This window comes from Ursus arctos, unplaced genomic scaffold, assembly GCF_023065955.2.
Source record: "Ursus arctos isolate Adak ecotype North America unplaced genomic scaffold, UrsArc2.0 scaffold_18, whole genome shotgun sequence".
In the NCBI taxonomy this organism is placed as follows: domain Eukaryota; kingdom Metazoa; phylum Chordata; class Mammalia; order Carnivora; family Ursidae; genus Ursus; species Ursus arctos.
This window is the reverse complement of record NW_026622852.1, coordinates 27,663,518-27,681,676: the sequence shown is the minus strand read 5'-3', so window position 1 is coordinate 27,681,676 and position 18,159 is coordinate 27,663,518. Positions and strand designations below refer to the sequence as shown.

Here is an 18,159-nt window from a genome sequence, read left to right as displayed (position 1 = left end):
ACCTGGAAAATAACCCAGCTCCACTGATTTCTGCACGTGAGACCACGGGCATGTGAAGCCACAGCATTCTTATCTGTAAAAGGGGGATAACAAATATATCTACCTTGTAGGATTTTCTTTTGGTGAAGATTTAGTAAGACATTAAAGATTAGTGTTAATATAAGAATATATTATAAACCATGAATATAAATATAGCACTAGATAATTAAACTAATATATATATATATTTTTCCCCTATAAAATGTTATGTCCTACAGAAGCAGTAATTACTATTCCAACTTTGGATTTTATTTTACTTTTTAAAGATTTTTTTTATTTTTAAGTAATCTCTACACCCAACGTGGGGCTCAAACTCACAACCCTAAGACAAAGAGTCTCATGCTCCACCGTGTGAGCCAGTCAAGCCCTGCCCCCCCAATTTAGGATTTTATCATTCCTAATCAATTTCAAGCCACTTGAGAACTCTAAGAATCTGCTGTGGTAAAGATGAGCATCCTTGCTGAAGCAAGACATATATGATCATTCGTCTTATGATCCCGTAACTCCTGATGAGAGGCCTGAGTGGGCTGGACAGCATTCAGGGCATTTCTCAGGACATGGGCCAGTATCAGCTTTCCCTGCAGGAACCCAGGAGCCCAGCATTCACATCCTCCTCTGCTTGGGAACCTCGGAGGAATCTCAGGAGTCCTACTGGAACATGTTAATTTTCCTCTCCCTACACTTTTCATTTTTAAAAGGATGCAACCATAAGCTGTTTCCCTCTTATTTACTTAACAAGTGTTTTGGTTTCATTTCTTGAAAACAGCAGGGGAAAAAACCCACCTAATTAAGATTAAGATGTTCTCCATTGAGATGCTAATTGGCTAAATAAAAAGAATCTTCTACCACCTGCACAACCATTTATACTGATTAGCTTTCAGTATACTGTTTTTTGTACATTGGTTTCACATTTTCATAGACAAATTCTGTTTAGAAGAATCTCCGTTTTTGTCCATAAAACATTTGGTCTGTCATATTTATGGCAAATATCTTAATCCTATTTAGGTCGGTTTTTTCCCCCTATTCTATTTCCAAGAAATAAAAACAAAAAACAGTACTTGCCAAAAATGAGAAGAGAACACAGTTTCTTTGCTTTTTAGTGTTCTGAAGTTTTTGGACCAGAGAAATTTAATTTTTTCACATAATCAAATAGCTGTTTGTTCATTGTGCTTCCCCCCACTCCCTATATAGTTAGGAATTCTTTCTATAACCTGTGGCCAGATAGACACTCATCCATATTGCCTACATTCTAATATTTTTTTAATATTTAATTATTACGTCAAATGGTGTGACTTTTTTTTTTCAAATACTTAAAGAAATGTCCTAGTATGATTTTGTGAATAATCATCTTTTCTTCCAGTGATTTGGGATACCATATTTTCCACATACTAAATTCTTATATCAGTACCTATTCTAGGACTTTCTGTTTGATTACACTGACATGTTCAACCATTTCATCGATATCATACTGCTTTAATTATATTAGCTTTATTAGTTTTAAAATCTGTTACATCAAGGCCATCCTCATTACTCTTTTTAAAAATTTTAAAATTTAATTTCTTTTTATTTTTAAAGATTTATTTGAGAGAGAGAGAGGGAGCAGGGGGGAGGGGGAGAGGGAAAGAGAGACTTCCTCAAGCACACTCTCCCACTGAGTGCAGAGGCTGACAAAGGGCTCCATCCTACTACCCTGAGATCATGACCCAAGCTGAAATCAAGAGTTGGCCACTTAACTGACTGAGCCACCCAGGCACCGCATTACTTTTTTTTTTTTTTAAAGATTTTCTTGATAAAGGACACCTGGGTGGGTCAGTTGGTTAAGCGTCTGCCTTTGACTCAGGTCATGATCCCAGGATCCTGGGCATCAGGCTCCTTGCTCAGTGGGGGCCTGCTTCCCCCTCTGCCTGCCACTCCCCCTGCTTGTGCTATAAGTCTCACTTCAATAAACTTTGCCAAAATTCAAATACAAGTCCCAACAGGAGTTTGAATTTGCAGTAAGAATATATATTAATATGAGAATAACCAATGTAATTATAACAGTCTTCCCATCAAAGAACATGGTCTGTATCTCTTTTTATATTAAAAAAAAGTTTACATCCTTCATAATATTCTACTTTCCTTCACATTGGGTCCACCTATTTCCTTTCCTTAAAGATTTCCTTTTTTCTTATTTTTCCCCTTAAAGAACTAACCCAGGGATTTATTTATTAACTTCACAATTTTTGTTTTCCAAAGCATCATTTAGATTTTAATTTTTATCATTTTCTTGATTCTGCTTTATGTTTGTTTTATAGTCTTTCCTTACAACTTCTTGCACTGAATATTCACTTGACCTATTTCCTTATTCAATAATTAAATCACCTAAGGCTATACATCTTACTCTGAGTATAGCTTTAACTGCACATAAATTTTAAAGAGCACACTGCTAATTTTAAATTTTCTTCTAACTAGTCTTTAATGGTGGTTTTGCTTTTCTATCTGACCACATCTTTACTTGGAAGATCGCATTTTTATTTCCAAATGGCTAGAAAGTTTTCATTAAGTTTTTGGTAGTTATTAACTTCTATTTCATTATAGTCTGGAAAGGAGACTTATATAGTTTATCTGGAGAATTTACTGAGTTTTTTTGATAGAGTGGTATGTGGTCAATTAGATTATTAAATGCATTACTAAAATTCTCCATGCCTCTATTTATTTTTTTATCTTTATATGGCCAAGGTTAAGAGGTATGCATTAAAGTCTCTCAGAATGAGAATTTTCTGTCAACTCTTCCTCCTTGGTCGTTCTTTCTCTTAGGACTTGATTATACACTTTTCCCTGTATCACAGAGAAAGGGCTCCTTGGCCTGTGGTATTTAGGATTGCTATTTCCTCTCAGTGTGTTGTCCATGCCACACCTTGCCTGGTGATGAACCGCAGGGCTGACAAGACACTTTCACATCTAGTACTTCACTTCGTCCTCATAACAACCCATTAGAGAGGCAAGACAAGTATTGGCATCATCACTGTTTTACAGAAGTGAAAACTGAAAATTAATGACTTGCCCAAAGTCGTAACACACAAACTTATCTTAAAACTTGTAGTTTGGTGCCTTTGTCATCGTTCTGCTCTGCATAATCCTAGATCTTTCTCCTTAGCTGGACCACAAGTTCTGGAAGCCTGGACCGATCCATACCTGTCTCACCCACAGACCGATGCATTGGCTGTCTTCAGGCAATGTTGACTGCCTGCCCACCCACGGCCTGGCTGCTGTCCCCTCTGCCATTTGCCTTCTCTGTTTATTCTCTGAGGGATATCCCACTGAGGGTATGGGGTTCTGGGGCTGAGAAAGGTAAAAGTAACAGGACACAGAAAGAGATTTACCGACGAGCAGCGAACAACTGTGATTGAAAGAGAGTCTTCAGCTTCCCTGAAAAAAAAAAGAAAAAGAAAAGAATAAAAATAAAACCATTTCATCACTTTGGATGTGTGTGTGTGTGTGTGTCAAAAAGACTGACAGAATTACAAAGCAGCAGCCTCTTTTGCTTCAGCTTCTTTGTCTCAGCAACACTGAGAAAGACGTTGAGGGAAGCAGAGGAGCTGAAGCTGTCCCAGAGTGCCTCCCCACTCCCCAGCCTGCGAGAATCTTCACACACCTGCCTCTACCATCTAGTCTGTAGCTACAGCCACTTAATTCAGTCAGACTTAATTTCATTTGTATGATGAGGAACTCATGCAGTTGGTATGACCACTAGCTAGGTTTATGTCCAAAAAAATTTTTTTAAAAGATTTTATTTATTTATTTGACAGAGAGAGACAGCCAGTGAGAGAGGGAACACAAGCAGGGGGAGTGGGAGAGGAAGAAGCAGGCTCCCAGCAGAGGAGCCTGATGTGGGGCTCGATCCCAGGACTCCGGGATCACGCCCAAGCCAAAGGCCGACGCTTAACGACTGCGCCACCAAGGCGCCCCCCAAAAAAAACTTTTTAAGAGAAAACATAGCAATAACATAGATAACTTAGGTTGATATTTTGGACAACTTAGGCTAAACATTTCGCTAGATTGAATGAATGAATGTGGATCACATTTATCAGATAAAAGCCAACCAGCTTGTGGTGTTTGGGCACACAAAAGCAGTGTCATGAGCCGAATCATATACCAAGACACTAGACATTTCTGTCTTGTTTTTATCTTAGATCCCCAAAGTGATAAAAGTCAACCAGATGCGGGCCACACTTCCATTTTGTACTAGAAAACAGAATTGAAAACTCAATCTATATTTCCTTTTCCTTTGCCATTGCTACACAGAGAAGCTGTTTGCAAATAATTGCATTTGACTTCTTGCAATATGAACATTTAGGCCAATTGCTGCTGGTATGTTGCTTCCTCAAATGGGTAAATCAGCTGGTGGTTTCTAAGTGTCTAGGGATTGCCTCTTTTCCATTTTATATATAAACAGGCCTTCCCCGAGATAATCTACAATAAACCAAGGTCCTAGTGTTCTCAAAAGGACATTTAGGTCTCACAGATATCTGGAAGGATTGGAGAGGTTTCGTTGTGCCATGTTTTGCTTGCTTTTTCCCTTTATAAGTGGAAATGGTACTGGCAGCTAAGCTAAAAAAGAAAGAAAGAAAGAAAGAAAGAAAGAAAGAAAGAAAGAAAGAAAGAAAGCAAGCAAGCAAGCAGTCCTGGGATTCCCACAGGCAGTGTGGCAGAGAGCACAGGTGCACAACACACAGCAAGTCATTTCCCCGCTGAGGAGTCCTCAATGACGCCATTCCACACGGAGACTAACACCCAAACTTGCTGTGCCAGCACTCGACACCCTTCACCAGGTGGGCCTCACTTCCCAGAACTGTCCTCTAGGCATCTGGTGCCTCAGGCAAACTGACCCGCTCAGCATCTCCCCCTCCCTCCGCCTCCCCACCCAGTACTTGCTGCTTATCACTTCTTTGCCGGGATCCTCCTTCACCTCCACTTTTGTGGGCCGAATTCTACCCAGCACTAAAGGTACTGACGAGATCCTTCTGGACTCCTCTGTTTTGTCAAACCCAGCTTCCCCACAAGCTGGAGGAATCTGTAGCCTTTACAGCCCCTCTCCTCTTCTCCTGATGCTTGTCTGCCTTCAGCCTCACTGGGGTGCACGTGAGTCACTCCTGCACTACCGGCCAGCAGCGCATGGGGAGCGCAGTCCCTCTGGCCCACAGGGCGCCCTGCCCACAGAAGGCGCTCAGGAAACAGACTGGGTTCAATGTGACCCACACACCCAAATTCCGGCCTACGGCTTAAAACTGCGAATAATTTTGCTTCTTAGTCGGAGTTTGATCTAGCCTGGCAGAAATAATAGCATCACTGAAAATCTAAACTTAATTTGCGGGCATTGATCATCTTTGAGAAAATCACCCAGTAACTGGGAAAGCAAACTTCATGATTTCCATCACCATGCTTCATTTGGTAGAAACGAAATCATCGAATCCTATCTGGGCTGTCCCACCCACTCAACTTATTCTCTGGCAATCCGGAAGCAAAACTGGGCTTGGTTGAAACGATTCTATTTTCTACACTTTGACGGATTCTCTATAAATCGTAAGCTGCTTGTGTGTCCCTCCGCAGCGAGACTGTGCCTCCTGAGGGCGGAGACTGCATCCTGCGTTTTCGTGTTGTCTCACTCTTTGTCACTGTTACTCATCATTCAGTGTGTGCTGTCCATGATAGGCCCTCAGAAATGAAAACCACCCAACACCGCTCACACAAAGGCATAATAAGTATCTTCAAGTTGGCTTTCGTGTAACTCTATTTCTCATGTCTCTTTGTTTATATTAAAGTCATCGAAACAGTGTTGAGTGACAAACTGGAAAGACGAAGCCTGTAGGTGCCTCTAAGATGTCTGTCAGCCCTCTTCACTCCTATCGCTGACGTTCTTCTGTTTTAAAACCAGGGTCAGCAATTGTTGGCTCATTCAGCCGAGCACTCATCCCGTGCCAGCTCTGAGGGAAATCCCGGTCTAGACAGAAAGCGAGGCATTGACACAAGTCACAATGCCACCAGGCAGAAGGCGGCAGCTGCCGTATCAATGAAACTACATATACACTAACCAGGCATTTAAGAAGAGCTATCAGAAGGGTTAAAGAAGAACTAACAGACGCGGCGCCAATTTAGTTCAATCTTTGGCGTATGTTACAACGATCCTAGAAATCCTCACCGGGTAGAGCCCGTGTATTATACTTAGGCATAATACTGCCTGCAGTACCTAGCCCGGTGTCTAGCACAGCAGGGGGCTGATAAATACGGCACCCTGTCCTTCCCCGTGGCTTCTCTAGGCAGAAGAAGCACCAAGTAACCGAGACAGAATTCTCAAACACGGCCGCTGCCACCACTTTCAGGAGACGGGACCCTACTAAAACCCTGGGGAGATCAATTATGTCATTCCTGTCACCCATCTTTGCTCTGTGATCATCGGTGTGACTCTGCGGATAATGGAGGCAATTTAGTACCTCAGTATATTGACTGCTCGTTCACAGGAAAGGCTTTCGGCAGGCTCGTTGTTCATTTGGAGGATCTGATCACCAGGGAAAAGCTTGCCGTGAGCAGAGCCTCCTGTTGGATAGAGAAGAAGTCATTGGTGTTCATGCCAGGAGGGCCCAGACCCCATGTGTCACAGCAGCACAACTGAATGGCAGGTTGATCCAGTCCCCTGGGCACCAGCTCACTCCCCTCCCCAACCCTACCCCTGGCCATCTTTGGGCTCACATGGATCTATCTTCCTGTTTACAAAATGTGGATAATGTACCTACCATCCATCACCTTCAAGGGATATTAGGAGACTGTTCTGGGAAAGAAAACTAGCAGAAACCCCCAGAACCAAGAGAGCTGGCCAGTGAATCTACTACATTAATCTCTAAAGAACTCTGGGTGTGTGTGTGTGTGTGTGTGTGTGTGTGTGTGTGTGTAAACTGAAATCCGTAGATTTTAACTAGTTCCAGATCTAACATCAATACATAGCTGATGTATGAAAACAAACACTAGACATTTCCAGCCTGTTCTTCTTCACCCTGATAGAACCTATATTTTACAAAGACTCAAGTGAAAACAAATCAATAATTTCTATTACTCTCTGGCCAGCAACTCTCCCCAGCTCGGAGCATGCAGGGTTTCAGAAAGGAGGGCTGATCCAAATACTGTCACTGCCCTGAGACTGACCAGGGAGCCACGGGCGGGCAAAGCCCTGGTCCAGGCCAGCAGGAGCCTGGGGTTCTGATCAGCAGGTGCACATGGGGCTTCCTCCCTCTCTGCACCAAAGGAAGGTACAACCTCTAGACAGAATTAGGTCAGAATTAGATGTACCTTTTCTAACTTCCTAGGGTAGCATTTTCGAAATTAGGTTCTAGAAGAGAGATGGGAAGAGATCCAGGGCTATTTCTCCCCCTCCTGAAAAATCAAACTCCTTTCTTGCTTCCCAGTCAGCCCATACCTGCTGTGACGGCCACCACTGTGAGGGGAAGGCTCTCAGAAATGTGAAATCCGTAGTCCTGGAGGAGGGCATCTTTCTCTATTTTTACTGTGTGTTTCACAGGGGTGAGGGTCTGGATTGGGATCCCGGGGGGCCCATCAGCTGCAGCAACTTTAGCCCTGGAAGAGAAGGAGTATTATAAAAAAGAGACAGAGGGGATTGTACGTAGTGGTCACAAACTGGGACAGCCCTAAGCATCCTGGAGGAGGAAGATGTAGCGTGGAGCACACCCCAACTCTCCTCTTGACACAGCTGAGGCACAGACACCAGTAGGGAAAACACCCAGTAGAACAGAGCACCAGGCTCTAAAACAGATGTCATGAAGGGCTATGGGGGAGAGAAGGGGGAGAGCAGCTCTAACTTTGTGGGATAGGGGATAAGGAATCAGGAAAGTATTTGCTACCCGGAAGAGGGGACATTTGAGCTGCACCTTGAGAGATGTTGAGGGTATATCTACACATCCCAGATTCTGGCACACAGAAGATATTCAGTAGCTGCTGCTGAGTGGATGGATGCAGGGATGCAGGCATGCGGGGATGCAGAGATGTGGGGATGCATGGCCAGGCATCAGGCAGGAGGCAGTGCTTCAGCAGAGGTACAGAAGAGGAAAAACAGGGAGCATGAATAGGAATGAGGTCTTGTTCAGTTTGGATGTCCGAAGCTGACTAATTTCATAGACGGATTGTTTCACTGGTGATTTATTTTTCTTTTGTGCTTTAAGATGAATTTCACTTCCTGAACTTTCAACTTGGTAACTGTGAGTATTCCAATATGAAATCCAAGAGAGTGAAGATTCCCCTTACAGTAATCTTTAAAAACATATATGATCTCTGTAAATCTAAAAGCAGGTAAGTTGAAAGTTTGTATTTTATTTCTCTCAAAACCACAAGGCATCTGAATCAGCAAAGAAGAAGTCAAGCTCTGAATCTTTGCAGATGATATGATACTTTATGTGGAAAACCCAAAGGACTCCATCCCAAAACTGTTAGAACTCATACTGAAATTCAGTAAAGTGGCAGGGTATAAAATCAATGCACAGAGATCAGCTGCATTTCTATACACCAACAATGAGACAGAAGAAAGAGAAATTAAGGAATCAATCCCATTTACAATTGCACCCAAAACTATAAGATATCTAGGAATAAATCTAACCAAAGAGGCAAAGGATCTGTACTCAGAAAACTGTAGCACTTTCATGAAAGAAATTGAGGAAGACACAAAGAAATGGAAAAACATTCCATCCTCATGGATTGGAAGAACAAATATTGTGAAAATGTCTATGCAACCTAGAACAATCTACACATTCAATGCAATCCCTATTAAAATACCATCAACGTTTTTCACAGAAATGGAACAAATAATCCTAAAATTTGTATGGAACCAGAAAAGACCCCGAATAGCCAGAGGAATGTTGAAAAAGAAAACCAAAGCTGGTAGCATCACAATTCTGGACTTCAAGCTCTATTACAAAGCTGTAATCATCAAGACAGTATGGTACTGGCTCAAAAACAGACACATAGATCAATGGAGCAGAATAGAGAACTCAGAAATGGACTCTCAATTCTATAGTCAATTAATCTTTGACAAAGCAGGAAAGAATATCCAATGGAAAAAAGACAGTCTCTTCAACAAATGATGTTGGGAAAATTTGACAGCCACATGCAAAAGAATGAAACTGGACCATTTCCTTACACCATACACAAAAATAGACTCAAAATGGATGAAAGACCTAACTGTGAGACAGGAATCCATCAAAATCTTTGAGAAGAACATAGGCAGCAACCTCTTCAACCTCGGCTGCAGCAGTATCTTCCTAGACACATCGCCAAAGGCAAGGGAAACAAGGGCAAAAATAAACTATTGGGACTTCATCAAGATAAAACCTTTTGCACAGCAAAGGAAACAGTCAACAAAACCAAAAGACAACTGACAGAATGGGAGAAGATATTTGCAAATGACTTGTCAGATAAAGAGCTAGTATCCAAAATCTGTAAAGAACTTATCAAACTCAACATCCAAAAAACAAATAATCCAATCAAGAAATGAGCAGAAGACGTGAACAGACATTTCTGCAAGGATGACATCCAAATGGCCAACAGACACATGAAAAAGTGCTCATCACCACTCAGCATCAGGGAAATACAAATCAAAACCACAATGAGATACCACCTCACACCAGTCAGAATGACTAAAATTAGTAAGTCAGGAAAGAACAGATGTTGGCGAGGATGCGGAGAAAGGGGAACCCTCCTACACTATTGGTGAGAATGCAAGCTGGTGCAGCCACTCTGGAAAACAGTATGGAGGTTCCACAAAAAGTTGAAAATAGAGCTACCCTACAACCCAGCAATTGCACTGCTGGGTATTTATCCCAAAGATACAGATGTAGTCATCCGAAGAGGCACCTGTACCCCAATGTTTACAGCAGCAATGTCCACAATAGCCAAACTATGGAAAGATCCCAGATGTCCATCGACAGATGAATGGATCAAGAAGATGTGGTATACATATACAATGAAATACTATGCAGCCATCAAAAAAAAATGAAATCTTGCCATTTGCAATGATGTGGATGGAACTAGAGAGTATTATGCTAAGCAAAATAAGTTAGTCAGAGAAAGGCAATTATCACAGGATCTCACTGATATGTGGAATTTGAGAAACAAGGCAGAGGATCATAGGGGAAGAGAGGAAAAAATAAAACAAGACGAAACTAGAGAGGGAGATACACCATAAGAGACTCTTAATCTCAGGAAACAACTGAGGGTTGCTGGAGTGGAGGGGGGTGGGAGGGATAGGGTGGCTGGGTGATGGACACTGGGAAGGGTATGTGCTGTGGGGAACTCTGTGTATTGTGTAAGACTGATGAATCACAGACCCGTACCCCTAAAACAAATAATACATTATATGTTAATAATAATAATTTAAAAAACCCACAAGGCAAGTCATGAGGTATTTCTCATTTGTCTGTTGCAAATGACATTTCCCCCCTGTGAATCAGTGGTCCTTCCTGAGAAAGGCCAAATGGGGATGGGATGAGGTGTTTACTGTCATAATAAACAACAGAATGTAGAGGAGTAACAGCTCCCTTGGGGCTCTGCAGTTAAACACTATCATTTATTCTCCTCCATTTACCAAATACTGTCAGGAACTCTGCTTAATGTAACAGGACCCCACTTATCTGAAAACCACCTGTCATTGATAATGATCTCAAATTTCCACAAGGATCGGGAAACACAAAAACTGCTTCATGGAGCCAAAATGCATGTGACAAACCCAAGTACGAGACCTCATGCACATTATCCATCAAGGAGCTCCTGACACCCCCGCTTAGAGCTGACTTAGGCTGTCTGAACAGATGATGACCTGACCCCGCCAGTTTAGAGGCAAAGAGAGGATTTCTTCTACGCAAGCAAATGGATCATACTGAGAAGCATCAGCAGACAGATCTAATGAGAGGGAAGAAACAGAAGACTGAAAATGTAGAGTGAATAAAGCCCGTAGCCATTCCTGATTAAAAAACAACACAAAACAAAACCTTAAAGCCATGAAAGGTCCTTTCCAAATAATAATATACTATACTGAGTGCCAAAAAAATCACATTTACGTTCTTTTTAAAAAGAGCAACAGGAAGGATACTCTAGACATTTCTCGCATTTAATATACTGGGGGAAATGTGCATAATAGTGATCAGAGAGGGAAAAACAGTAAGAAGCATAATAAACACAGGAAATGGAAAAGTCCCACTTGTTTTTAAACAGATGATGACAGTACAACTAGAAAATGATCAACAAAGAGGATTGCTGGCGCTAAAAAAGTAAGGTTAATGGAGTTACAGGATAAAAACACAAAACACAGCCTCGAAAAACATTCAATAACTCGTTGAAACAGAGTAGCTGAATGTGTATTAGGTACTAGGCTGATACGATACCAGAAGCACAAGCGACAATGAAAACACAGACAAATTGAACTTCATCAAAATTAAAAACTTTTGTGCTTCAAAAGGCACAATTAAGGGGCACCTCGAAGGCTCAGTCAGTTGAGCATATGACTCTTGATTTTGGCTCAGGTTCATGAGATCAAGTCCCACATCCGGCTCTGTGCTCAGCACGGAGTCTGCTTGGGATTCTCTCTCTCCCTTTCCCTCTGCGCCTCTCCTGGCTTGTGCTTGCATGTGCTCTCTCTCTCTCTAAAATAAATAAATAATCTTAAAAAAATAAAAGACACAATAAAGAAAGTGAAAAAAACCCACAGAATGGGAGAAAACATTTGCTAATCATATTATCTGATAAGGACTTTGCAGCTAGAATATATAAAGAATTCTTATAACACAAAAGAAAAATAACTCAATTAAAAAGTGGGCAAACAATATATGTGGACATTTCTCCAAAGAAGATATGCCAACAACCAGTAAGTACATGCGAAGATGCATAACATCATTAGCCATCATGGAAAAGCAAATCAAAACCGCAATGAGATACCACTTTCTATTCACTAGGATGGCCCATAAACAGAAAGACAAGCGTTGACAAAGATGTGGAAAAAATGGAACCCTGATAGCATCTGGCAGTTCCTCAAAAGACTAAATGTTGAAAACCATATGACGCAGCAATGCCTCTCCTATGTATCCGTAAGAGAAACGAAAACATATGTCCACACAAACTCGTACGCAAATGTTCATAGCGACAATATTCATAATAGCCCCAAAGTGGAAACAGCTCAAATGTGCATCAACTGATGAAATGACAAAGAAATATTCCACTCCACAATACTATTTGGCAATAAAAAGGAATGAAATACGAATTCATGGCTATAACATGGATGCACTTGAAACACATTCTACTAAGTGAAAGAAGCCAGCCACAAAAAAACACACACTGTGTGACTTCACTTTATGGGGTATGTTCAGACAGATCTAGTCTGACAGGCAAATCAGAGACAAAATAGAGACAAAAAGTGGTTGCCTAGGGCTGAAAGCAGGAGAATTCTGGAAGGAAATGGGGAGCGATTGCCAATATATATGGAGTTTCTTTTTAGGGTGAAAAAACCTTCCAGAATGGATTGTGGTAATGGTTGTCCATCTCTGTGAGTGCACTAAAAACCAATGAATTGTATGCTTTAAGTGGGTGAATTGTATGGTAAGTAAATTGTATCTCAATAAAGCTGTTGAAAATAAGGTAATTAAGTTCATTTTTTAAATATTTTATTTGTTTGAGAGAGTGAGAGAGTGAGAGTGAGAGAAAGAGAGAGAGAGAGGGAGAGGGAGCACGAGCAGGGGGAAGGGCAGAGGGAAAAAGAGAGAGACAGCAGACTCCCTGCTGAGTGCAGAGCCAGACACTGGGCTTGATCCCAGGACCCTGAGATCATGACCTGAGCAGAAGTCCAAAGCTTAACCAACTGAGCCACCCAGGTGCCCCAAGGTAAATCAGTTAAAAAAAAATATAATTCAGGGTGTGTGTGGGGGAAACTGGTTATAATAAAAATATATGAAGAATGGGCATAAATACATGCAGTAAAATACCCAGATTGCACATGTTCAAAGCAAGTGAACTGACAACTTGCACATGAAGAAATAAAGTTGATAAATAACACGGAAAATGTACAACCTTATTAATTAAAGAAGCACAATGGAAAGGGCTATAGAGTACTCTTACATGTCAAGTAAAGCACCAAATATAAATAAAAATAATAAAGCCCAACATGTGTAGGCCTTGGGATTTAAGGTTGGCCATATAAATTGGCTATTCAATTTCTCTAGAAATTAGGGAAATTGTAGCATGTATTAAAATTTGATAATTTTCTTTGACCTTCTGTTACCATTCTGACTGCCATTCCTCAAAGTAATAACCTCAAACAAAAAGTAAATTTTTTGTATTAGACCATGAGTTCCTAAAAGACAAGGGTAGTATCTATTTATTCTGTGTTCCTCGGGCCTAGTAAAGTCCCAGAATAGAGTATGAACTCTAAACACCCTGCCTCTTAAATATTCAAAAATATTTATCACAGCTTCATTTAGAATAGTGGAAAAACTCAAAATAACTCAACAGTGGATAAACTAAGCATAGTAAAGAATCACTCTAAAATTCTTTATCAATGAAGAATCACAAACCTCAGAACTTTAGACATACATGGAAACACAGCTTAGAATATACCTAACCTTTCTGGGCATCCTCTAAACCATAGTTCAGATCCCCTTCCTAAGGGAGAGCTTGGATTATTCTAGACTAAAAATTCTCTTGAGTGCTGAGTGAAAATCTTTTGCCCATAGGAAGCATTTATGCTTATTAGGTGAATACATGAGCAAAATACTGTACACAGAAAGCAAGATACAAAACAGTACTTCAAATGATTGGCAAAGGTGAAAATGTACGCATAACCATTAATAAATAGCAGACAACTTGAATGTAAGTAACAGAGTTCAATATTTGTCATTTTCCTTTGTTTGCTTAATTGGCAATACAGCTCAGCCCTATGACTAATTAGGACCCATCTCTTCCATGTCCCAGAGCTCAGTAAATGGTATCATGAGGACTCCTGGGAGTCTTTCTTGACTTTACCCTGCTCTCATCCCTTCTATCTGATCAGTCACAACATCAAGAGATCTCTAAAGATGTCCATTTCTGTCTGCTTGCCCACCAGTCCATTTCGGGCCGCCATTACCTGTCCTACAGACAGATTTCTCCAATCGTCTCCAAACTGGTCTCTTCACTTTTCACTTTTGTCTCTCCTGAATACTTCTGCATCCAGTACCAGACTGATTTTATAAATGCAACCTTGCTCAGGTGTCTCCCTTGACTGAATGGCCTCATCCAAAATCCCTGATATGGCTTAACACAGCTCCTGTCCACCACTCTAGCCTCGACAACCATTCATTCTCCGGATATGCTTGTTCCAGCCAAAGTAGTCTCCTGTGAGTTACTCAAATACACTGGCCTTTGTACAAGCTCTTCCCTTTACCTAGAATCCTCCCCTAGCCTCATAACCCCTGATAAGACACACTCTCCAGAAATTTACCCAATATGCTCAACCCCTTCTCTATCTTCTGGTTTGGGCAGAACTATCTCCTTCTGTTCTGCACAGAACATGCACACCTCTTTTAGAAATATACATAGTACTTACAATGACCAACATGAAGTCTCTGGTCCTCTCTAGACTATACTTTGTGAGGCAAAAACCATGTCTTTTTTGTCCCATGTGTTAAACTCAATGGTAGGCATAAAGTAAGGCTTATTTACACATGGAAAAGAAAAGAAAAGAAAAGAAAAGAAAAGAAAAGAAAAGAAAAGAAAAGAAAAGAAAAGAAAAGAAAATCATACCACAGGGTTAAAATAGAATTCATTCGGATAGTCTTCAGTTATCCGACTTTTCCCCTTGGAAGGGTGCATTCCTCAACAATGGTAGACAAACAAGGCCCCACTCTGTTGACTTATCCCTGCACAGTGTCAGTGGCTTTGACCCAAAGTCTGCATTTGACATTCTTCCCAAAGGCCACGTTTCGGCTTTTGTTTGGAAAGGGATTGCTTAAGAACATGACCAAACCGTGGCCTCCTCACAAAGAATGTTTAATATTGGATGGGGAGCTGAAGGAAATGCTCTCTGCAGCAAAATTTCCTCCTCTGAAGCATCTTACAAATATCAGATTGAGCACTGATAATCCAGAAACCTGTGTCTGGTTCATTGTGTAATGGCTTCAAACCACAAATCTGAGATCATTCTGATGATGTTACACTGGAACAGCATAAGACCTGTGGCCCCACTAGCGGAATTCCTGTCAGGTAACTGGTCTAGCCTACAGTGGGACTAGAAAAACAAACACGCTACATTTATCATTCAAGTTGTCTCATGTAGACAAATTCTCTATTTTATAGGACATTTGTTCATACCGAAGTGATCAACACTGAAAAAGAAAAAATACCACATGGAAATAGATTATGCGTCCGCTCTTCTCTGGCTTTTTGTCTGTTCTCTGATATATCAGAAAATATATTTCACTTCTATCCTGTAACAACAAAGAATTCATCTCTGAGTTCCAGCAGGATGTGGAGAAACTATTTTGAATCTATGTTTAAACACTGTATTAGACATTCAGCCTGAATGATTTTGAAAGCTAAAGTCTGGTATAAGCTGGATTTTTAATCTAAAGTTTATTCGAAGAAAGCAGAAATAGAGGGAGCCGTCCCGACCAGAAAGAAATGTAGCATGTGGTCATAATCATAGGACTATGCTTATGACAGTTTCTAGGGACCATGCAATTAAGAGACTGGGAGTATAGTGCTATAGGGCCAAGGCCTACAGTTGAGAGAAGTAATTATTCTACTATTACTTTATTTTTTTTTAAAAGATTTTATTTATTTATTTAACAGAGATAGAGACAGCCAGCGAGAGAGGGAACACAAGCAGGGGGAGTGGGAGAGGAAGAAGCAGGCTCACAGCAGAGGAGCCTGATGTGGGGCTCGATCCCATAATGCCGGGATCACGCCCTGAGCCGAAGGCAGACGCCCAACCGCTATGCCACCCAGGCGCCCCTCTACTATTACTTTAAAAAGGAGATTCGGAAGATGAGGGCAACCTGAAAGTGCAGTGCGGGAGCCTTCCAGCCTGTTCTCAGATCTTCCCAATTTGCCCATAGGTCAAGAAGCAAAAGTTGATACTTGAAGTGGTCTTTTTCTTTTTTTAAAGATATTATTTATTCGTTTGCCAGAGAGAGAAAGAGAGAGAGAGCAAGAACGGGGAGCGGCAGGCAGAGGGAGAAGCAGGCTCCCTGCTGAACAAGGAGCCCAATGCAGGACTCGATCCCAGAACCCTTGGATCATGACCTGAGCCAAAGGGAGGTGCTCAACCAACTGAGCCACCCAAGCGTCCCTAAAGTGGTCTTTCTACATCATTAGGGATATTAGAAAGGCCAAAGAAGGCCATGCCTGTCATTAGGAAATAGTCTTTTTATGGTTGTAGTGAACGAGTACATTCGGAAAACATAGAAAACCAACAGGGAAGGCTCCTGACACGAAGATGCCACGATACTGGTGCACGCGCACACAGGTAGGTGTGTTCTTGTGTCCCGTGTGGACGTGTGTGGGCACGTGCATGTGTCTGCAACACGTGCATGTGTGTTCATTAGTATTAAGATTCAAGGTAAGCTGAGAGAAATCTTTTTAAGCCCTGAGGATAAAACCAAGCACCAAGCATTAAGCACCAAGCTGCATCAAGCTCTTCATGTTTCTTTATATCTTGTTCTGTAAAACTAATACTTCTAGATGGAACATGAGAGAATTCAGTAAATCTTATGCTGGGTTGTTTTAATAATACAATAACATTATTCTAAAGTTTATATGCAGGAATTGCAGGTAAGGGTAAAAAAAAATTGAAAATTGAACACAAGGGTGTGAAAACACACAGATCAATGCTACAGAATAGTTAGCCTAGGAAGAGATCCAACTTCCGACTCACAGAAAGAGGAATTTCGTAGATGATAAAAGAGGGGCCATAAATCATCGAAGAAAGGAAAGCTCACTCACAGTCAATGGTGATGCAAATAACTACTTACTGTTTTGGGAAAAATCAAGTTAGATCTTTATCTCATAGTCTAAAATAAACTGCAAATTAAAGACTAAACATAAGCTATTTTTAGGCTATTAAATTAAATAGGAAATTAGTTTAATTAATTATGGGATGAGGATTTTCTAAGCTTAGGAGCAATCAAATCATCAAGAGAATACCATTTAACTACATAAAAGCTGAAACTTTCGCAGGGGGAAAAATGGTATAATTAAGTGGAAAAGTGTATTTTTTTTAATATAAGATGATTTTTATTGTGAAAAATATTGCACTATATGTGCTCATGTGTATATGCCAAGAAATAGAACATTACAGCCTCTCAGACGCTTTCTGTGTTCCTTTCCCACTAAGTCTGTCTTCATTTCTAATTTAAGGATAATATTAAATATGTATCAGTAAATTGCAATATATGATATAAAACATATGTGCGCACTTAAAATAGTAATTATAGGGGCGCCTGGGTGGCTCAGTCGTTAAGCATCTGCCTTCGGCTCAGGGCATGATCCCAGGGTCCTGGGATCGAGCCCCGCATTGGGCTCCCTGCTCTGCTGGGAGCCTGCTTCTTCCTCTCCCACTCCTCCTGCTTGTGTTCCCTCTCTCACTGGCTGTCTCTCTCTGTCAAATAAATAAATAAATCTTTTAAAAAATAGTAATTATAAAACATACACTTATGTAAACACTACATAACTTAAATAGAACACTTCACGTAATTTCTAAATCTTTAGGATGCCCCTTCTCCAATACATCCCCCAATCTATCAAACCTGTCTTTCTCATGTCATTTCTATGGCTATACAAAGCTAGTAAAAAGACGACAATTTAGTTCAAAGCAAAAACGGTTAAAAATTAGGTTATGATGTAATGTCACTATGTTGCAGCTCTTATTAAGTAGATTTTATTGCATTATTTATACAGAAATTCAGAACATGTCACAGTGACCATTTGTGGGGTTAGCTCGCTCTTTCTCTCTTTTTTAAGATTTTATATATTTATTTGACAGAGAGAGATAGTGAGAAAGAGAGAACAAGCAGGGGGAGCAGCAGGCAGAGGGAGAAGGAGAAGCAGGCTCGATCCCAGGAC

The 18,159-nt window shown here is 40.9% G+C and overlaps 1 protein-coding gene across 1 annotated transcript in view; it reads right to left on the bottom strand.

Annotated features, from left to right (window-relative positions):
• Positions 1–18,159, bottom strand: part of FRMPD1 (FERM and PDZ domain containing 1) — a 140,717-nt gene that overhangs the window by 27,934 nt on the left and 94,624 nt on the right. Inside the window, exons 3-5 of the mRNA XM_057313604.1 lie at positions 7,487–7,644; positions 6,510–6,612; positions 3,402–3,447 (exon numbers count right to left, since the gene is read on the bottom strand). Coding sequence (XP_057169587.1) covers positions 3,402–3,447; positions 6,510–6,612; positions 7,487–7,644 — 307 coding nt within the window. The remainder of the gene's footprint in view (positions 1–3,401; positions 3,448–6,509; positions 6,613–7,486; positions 7,645–18,159) is intronic.